This window comes from Prunus persica, chromosome G6 (assembly GCF_000346465.2).
Source record: "Prunus persica cultivar Lovell chromosome G6, Prunus_persica_NCBIv2, whole genome shotgun sequence".
Classification (NCBI taxonomy): domain Eukaryota; kingdom Viridiplantae; phylum Streptophyta; class Magnoliopsida; order Rosales; family Rosaceae; genus Prunus; species Prunus persica.
Genome location: NC_034014.1, coordinates 19355975 through 19361866, shown reverse-complemented (window position 1 = coordinate 19361866; position 5892 = coordinate 19355975). Strand labels below are relative to the sequence as shown.

Below are 5892 nucleotides of genomic sequence, written 5' to 3'. Positions count from 1 at the left end.
TAATACCCAGGATACTATAGATCGCAGGCCTCCCAACGAGCTAATGACAGTCGAGTGACTATAAGGTTTGGGAGATTTGGATCCTTCTAATTGTGGGTTTGCTTTACATTCAAAAAGAAAGGCTTCAGTTTTTCACAGAGAGGGAAAGAGGGGAACAACTGAAGTTGGGTTTCTAACGGGTTAGATTTCAACCCGATTCTACATGCACCCTCTTTTAAAAACTCACCGTTGGATGAAATCCAACGGCTCTTACATACCCCTCAAAAACACCCCTTATAACTTCCCACTCACTATAGAAGCTCCCAAAACCAAATCTCAAATACTCCAAACCTCCATCAATTCAACTGTGTCTAATGGAGATTTGGAGTCATCTTAATGATCATCACCCAGGCACTGGGCTGAAGAAAGATTTGGGCCAAACTAAAAACCTTGGTGAATGGGCCATTCTCTAAAATGGGCTTTTCATATTGCACCTTTTCGGCCTTTAAGACTAGTCAACAATCTTAAAATCCCTTTTTTCCCAAAAATAGCATATAAACTTGTTACCCAAATGGTGACAGGAAATATAAAAACAATGGATGCTAGCTCTCAACAAACAATGTCTTAATTATATGCATTCAAAGTCAATGTGTCTCCAGGGTCTAACTCAGTAAAAAATGGTCTTCATTTACAGATTATAACTATACATTTAGATGAAGGAATTCTAATTTTCATGGAATTTGTAAATGATGGAATTTGTAATTACGACATTTGAAATTACGTCAATTCCAAATTTCAGTGTTTGGATATCTTATATATAGAATTTAGGAATTGACATAAATTACGATTTTCCCTGTTTGGATAATCATAGAAGGAATTTTTAAACTGAAATTCGCATAGAATAAAACCGTCTCTGTCTCCCCTTCAAAAGTCAATACAACATAAGAACGAGTAAAACAAGATAAAGAATCCCCTTCATTTTTTGAACTTGGCAACTTCTATGAGTTGAAGTAAAAGACGTCTGCATTTGATTCTTCTGCAAGAGTTGGATTAACCAAAAGCATGCAATTGTAAAGCTGGTAACATTCAAATCCCTTAAAAAAAACATTCATAATCGACTACTGTTATTACTCAAAATTGTAATCAAGATAAAGTCATCTATATTACTCATAAAACAAGTGTAACAGTAAGTCAAAACAAATGAATCCAATCATTCCAACTACTATTTAAGGTACTTGTAATAAATAAAAATAATTAATAAAGATAACATGAGAATGAAAAATGTGTTCTACGCCCTTGGCTAAATATTTTGTCTTATGCAATAAAATCCCAATTTCCAATAATACATACCTTTTTTCACTGGTTTGACAAACCACAAAAACAAATTCTTAAACCCAAAACTTAGTCAAATAGACAGAAGAAGAGACCATAACAGAAATTACAAGAAATCATGCAAACTACAAGAAACAATAATTTCACAACAATAATCTATCCTTTATTGGAACAACATAGATTGAAAAAGCAAGGATAAGTTGAGAGACTATACCTTTACTAGAGCAAACAGAGTCTTAGACTGAAAGATGATAGATGGCAAAATCTGAAAACCACTCACTCTGTATCAGATAAAAAAAGATGATTAACTTTTGTTTTTTTGGGTCAAATTCTAGTTTCAAAAAGAGACAAAAAGAGAGAGAATACGAACAGAGCCCAATCAAACCCATTAGATAAAGAATCAGATAACCAAAACAAAGTAGAGATAGATTTATCAAACCTATTAAATTGAATACCCATCAATAATATCAACACAAAAAAGTTCAAAATTGCAACTAGATTGAAAGCTTACCAGCGAAACTTGGATAGATGGCCTTCTTCTCCCACTCTTGTTAGAAAACTGATATAGGTGTCTTTGTTGGCATGCAACAAATGAAATTTCCCTCGCTCTTGAGATTTGCACAATTCCACCAATTATGATAGGATTTAAACTTGGGATTTTGGATTGGGAAATCCCTCCATATTTCCCGCAAGTGATTTGCCAAACACATGGATTTCCCTTTTCCATTGGTGAAATCACGATTTTTTTTTCAAATTCCGTCTTTTTTTCCTTTTGCCAAACACACGATAAGTCTCAAGTTCAAATCCTCACAGCATTATAGTTGTGTGTGTGAAAAAAATCTATCTCTTTTATAATTTAGACTATCACTTATACTGAAAAAACAAGTTAAAATATCCCCAAACATATTTGGCCTTGAATGGTATCATGTTGCGCTTCTGATGATAACAAACAAACAAAAAGTATGTGACAAATGAAATAAATAAAAGGGCTCTTAGGAAGGTGAATGGTGAAAATGACCGGGAGCTTTTGCTACATGATGTCAATAGAATTTAGGTATATGGTGGAAAATAGTAGTTGGCAGGCAGTCGCTAGCTTTCAAATACTCCAAATCTCCATCAATTGAATTGAAGGCAACTCCACCCTTGACTTGACGAGGATATAACGGAGACTTATTACTTATAAATGTACAGGACAAAATATTAGGATAAAATTACAGCAGCAAAAATGTCGGTTGTACATTAGGCCATGCAGCCACCGACACCTACATCAATCCAGTCGGTGCAGGAATTCATTATGTGCCTAATAAATATCGGGGAAATTACGAATCACAACAAATGTATATTAACAGAGAGATATTGGGGAATAATCTCAATACCCATTTTAGTTAAAGAAACACGTCCCTTGACTTAAAAAAAAAAGAAAAAAAAAAAAGAAACACTTCATTGAGCATTCCTCCATTTTTGAGGAGATGTGACAATAAACCTCCCATGGAAAATTCACATGTTCCCAAATTAAAGTACACATGGAGATGTGTATCAATTAGAATTAAAAAAACTAACTTTCAACAAATTTTGTTTATGATAATTGGTCAGGGAAGAGTCCGTCTCTTTACACTTAAGTTTGAATACCTCAAGTTCAAATCCTTCTTCTTACGAATAGATTAATTTACAATAATTTTAACTATCGCTTTTTTTTTTTTTTTCTAAAAACAAACAAACAAACAAACAAACAAATGTGCAATTGTATAACATCATAACTAAATTAGTTGAGTTTAACTTAGGGAAATGCTACTACCACTTTTCGAATGCAGAATTACACGTAAATAGCAACTACATTAAAAAAAAAAGAAGCAATATGACAAGTTTGTCCCAATTGCATAATTTATTTCATAACACCAGGGTTCTTGGCCAATGGTATTACATGCCACCAGAGCTTATGGCAGGATAAATAATAAATTCTTCCTAAATCTAAAAAAATAAAAACAAAAAACTACTATAATAAAAGAGAGGTGAAAATAGGAGGTGATTTTTCACTTTGTATACCAAGAATTTGATTGGTTTTTAACCCACTAATTTTTATTCAACAAAATTAGCTCTTCTTGCCCTCTTCACCCCCCTCTTCCAAGTAAGCCTTCTTCCTCCTCTCAGCTGTAGCAAACAGGCAAATCACAAGATAACACGTGGCGTAAATCCCATGCACCTTCCAGTTGGTCTTGGGTGGCTGTCTCAGCACGGCTCTGTGAAACACCGACATATAGTAATGAAGCCCAACAGAAAAGCCCACGAAGGTCTGGCCCAGGCCCAACATTTTCGAGCCCAGCCCAGAATCCGTCGAGAAAACCAGGATCAAATACATCAAAAGTAGCAACAGATACAGCACGTAGCCGAGCGTCTGCAGCACCTGTAGGCAAACGTAGGTGGACTGCGAAGTGGCGTAGAAAAACTTGAGGGGCTCGAGCCCAGTGACGAGGGAGGAGAGGCAGAGGATGGAGAAGTAGATGGAGAGGTAGACTTGGATGAAGATCAAGAGCTTCTGGAGAGAGAAATAGGCTTTGATGCGGTTGAAGAGGAGAGAGACTAAGAGCAGAGGGATCAAGAGGAAGGCACAGGAGACTATGGAGGCAATTGTGGCAGCATATTTGTTGCCAACAATGGGCTTGAACTGGTTTGTCATTTGCTTGTTGGCTTTGTTGAGATAAATCTTTGAAGTGGTTGAGATTCTCTCTAAATCTGGAATCAAGGTTTGCTGGAATTTTCCAGGCAAATCAGTGAAATCTGAGACAAAATCAGTGTCATCTTCTTGATCAATCCAGCTGGGCTCAATTGGCTTTTTGGGTTTTTGTTGGGTGGGTTTCTTCTCTGTTTTTGGTGGGTTTTGGGATTGTTTTGTGGTGGTGGTGGGTTTGGTTGTTTTGTTCTTGGGAGTGCTTGGCTTGGTTAGATCTGAGATTTTCTTACTAGAAATTGAATTGGGTTTGACAGAATTGGAGGATTTTGATGTGGAATTGAGCTTTTTGAGCTCAATATTCTTGGTGGGGGATGAGGATGTCTTGATGGAATTGGAACTGGATTTGATAAGCTTGGTTTGGTTCTTGGAGGAGAGGTTGGGTTTGAGGAGCTTGGTTTGGTTTTTAGAGGATAGGCTAGATTTGATCAGCTTGGTCTGGTTCTTGGAGGAAGACAAGGCGGGCTTGATGAGCTTGGTTTGGTTTTTGGAGGAAAGGGAATTGGCAGGCTTGATTTTCTTAGGCTGGTCTTGATTTTTATCTAACTCTGACATTTTCCTTGTACCAAGAAACTGTGAGCTCTCAAGTTGAGGCTCTGAGTAGACAGAAAGGAGAAGAGTAGAAAAGAGGAACACACTAACAAGAGAAAGCAAAAGTACCTTTCTGAAACTCAAGTACATGAGTGGAGCCATTTCTGAAACCAAGATCTCTGATGAGGGCTTCAAAGATCTAGAACTATATATATATATATATATATATACAAGACAGAGAGAGAGAGAGAGAGAGAGAGAGAGAGAGAGAGAGAGAGAGTGAAAGATTAGCAAGGCTTGGATTTATATATAGCTTGGTGGGTGTCCTGTACATAGAGAGAAGTGAAGAAAGGAAGAGAGGAAGAGGGAGACTTTAATGGGAAGGCAGCAAGTGATGAGATCAGTCACATGGGGCAAGTAGGCAGTGGAGAGTGGAGGAGAGCGCGCGCTCCCTCACTCTGTCTCTCTCTACAACACGCGGTTTTACCGGGGGTCCCTCTGCTGGATTACTGGGTGTGAGAGCAATTTAGTTAGAAATTAAACCACTATATATATTCTTTGCTTAGTGGATTTATTATTTTAGTGTCATCCATTTATGATATTTTGAGTTAATGACAAATTTTTTTAGACAATGACTTCAAATTTCAATGGTCAATAATTACAATTAAAGTCTGCCCACTTTTGTTTTGTCAGTTTTTTAATTGGCCATTAGAAAGACGAAAAGGGTTTATCAGAAACCTCATCCTACTTTCGAGTTTACATGTTTTTGACTTTTTTCACCCCCATCAACTTTTAAATCACAAGTCTTTCAAGTTTAATTCCCATTTTAGGCTGAAGTGATTAAGAGCATTTACTCATGCATATGAGGTTTTATGTTCGTTTTCCCTCTTCAAATATCGTTTGTATTCAACAAAACAACAAAACATTGCTTCAAAGAAGACCACAAGCTTAAGGAGTTCGTATATATCTTAAACGATAGAGTTTGGCACTGACTATGCTTGTTTGTTGAAATTTTTGAAAGAAAACAACAAAAACATGTTATATGGTGTGACACTAGTCTAGTGTCGACCAAAGTAGGTGAGTTTATTGTCGTCATAAATTGAACTCAAGTCCCAAATAGGCGAGTTTATTATTATCGTAATAGGCTTAATATCACAAAATGTCCCTAAGGTTTATGAAACTATCAGATTGCATCTTTGTTGTTCTATTTTTTTGTGTCATTCGTGATCCTCAAAGTTAGTATATGTGCTCACAAATGATTCCTGACGTCAGTTTATGTTAAAAACTTCGTTAGTTTGCTGACGTTGTTTATATATATCACAAAA

At 36.4% G+C, this 5892-nt stretch overlaps 1 protein-coding gene across 1 annotated transcript; it reads right to left on the bottom strand.

Annotated features, from left to right (window-relative positions):
• Nucleotides 3078-5058, bottom strand: LOC18774634. The gene has a single exon (XM_007205141.2). The coding sequence runs from the start codon at nt 4727-4729 to the stop codon at nt 3401-3403; it is 1329 nt and encodes a 442-aa protein (XP_007205203.1). The 5' UTR covers nt 4730-5058; the 3' UTR covers nt 3078-3400.

Bases quoted from the DNA above. Each gene is read 5' to 3' on its own strand.
- LOC18774634 (XM_007205141.2), bottom strand. From the start codon at position 4,729: ATGGCTCCACTCATGTACTTGAGTTTCAGAAAGGTACTTTTGCTTTCT.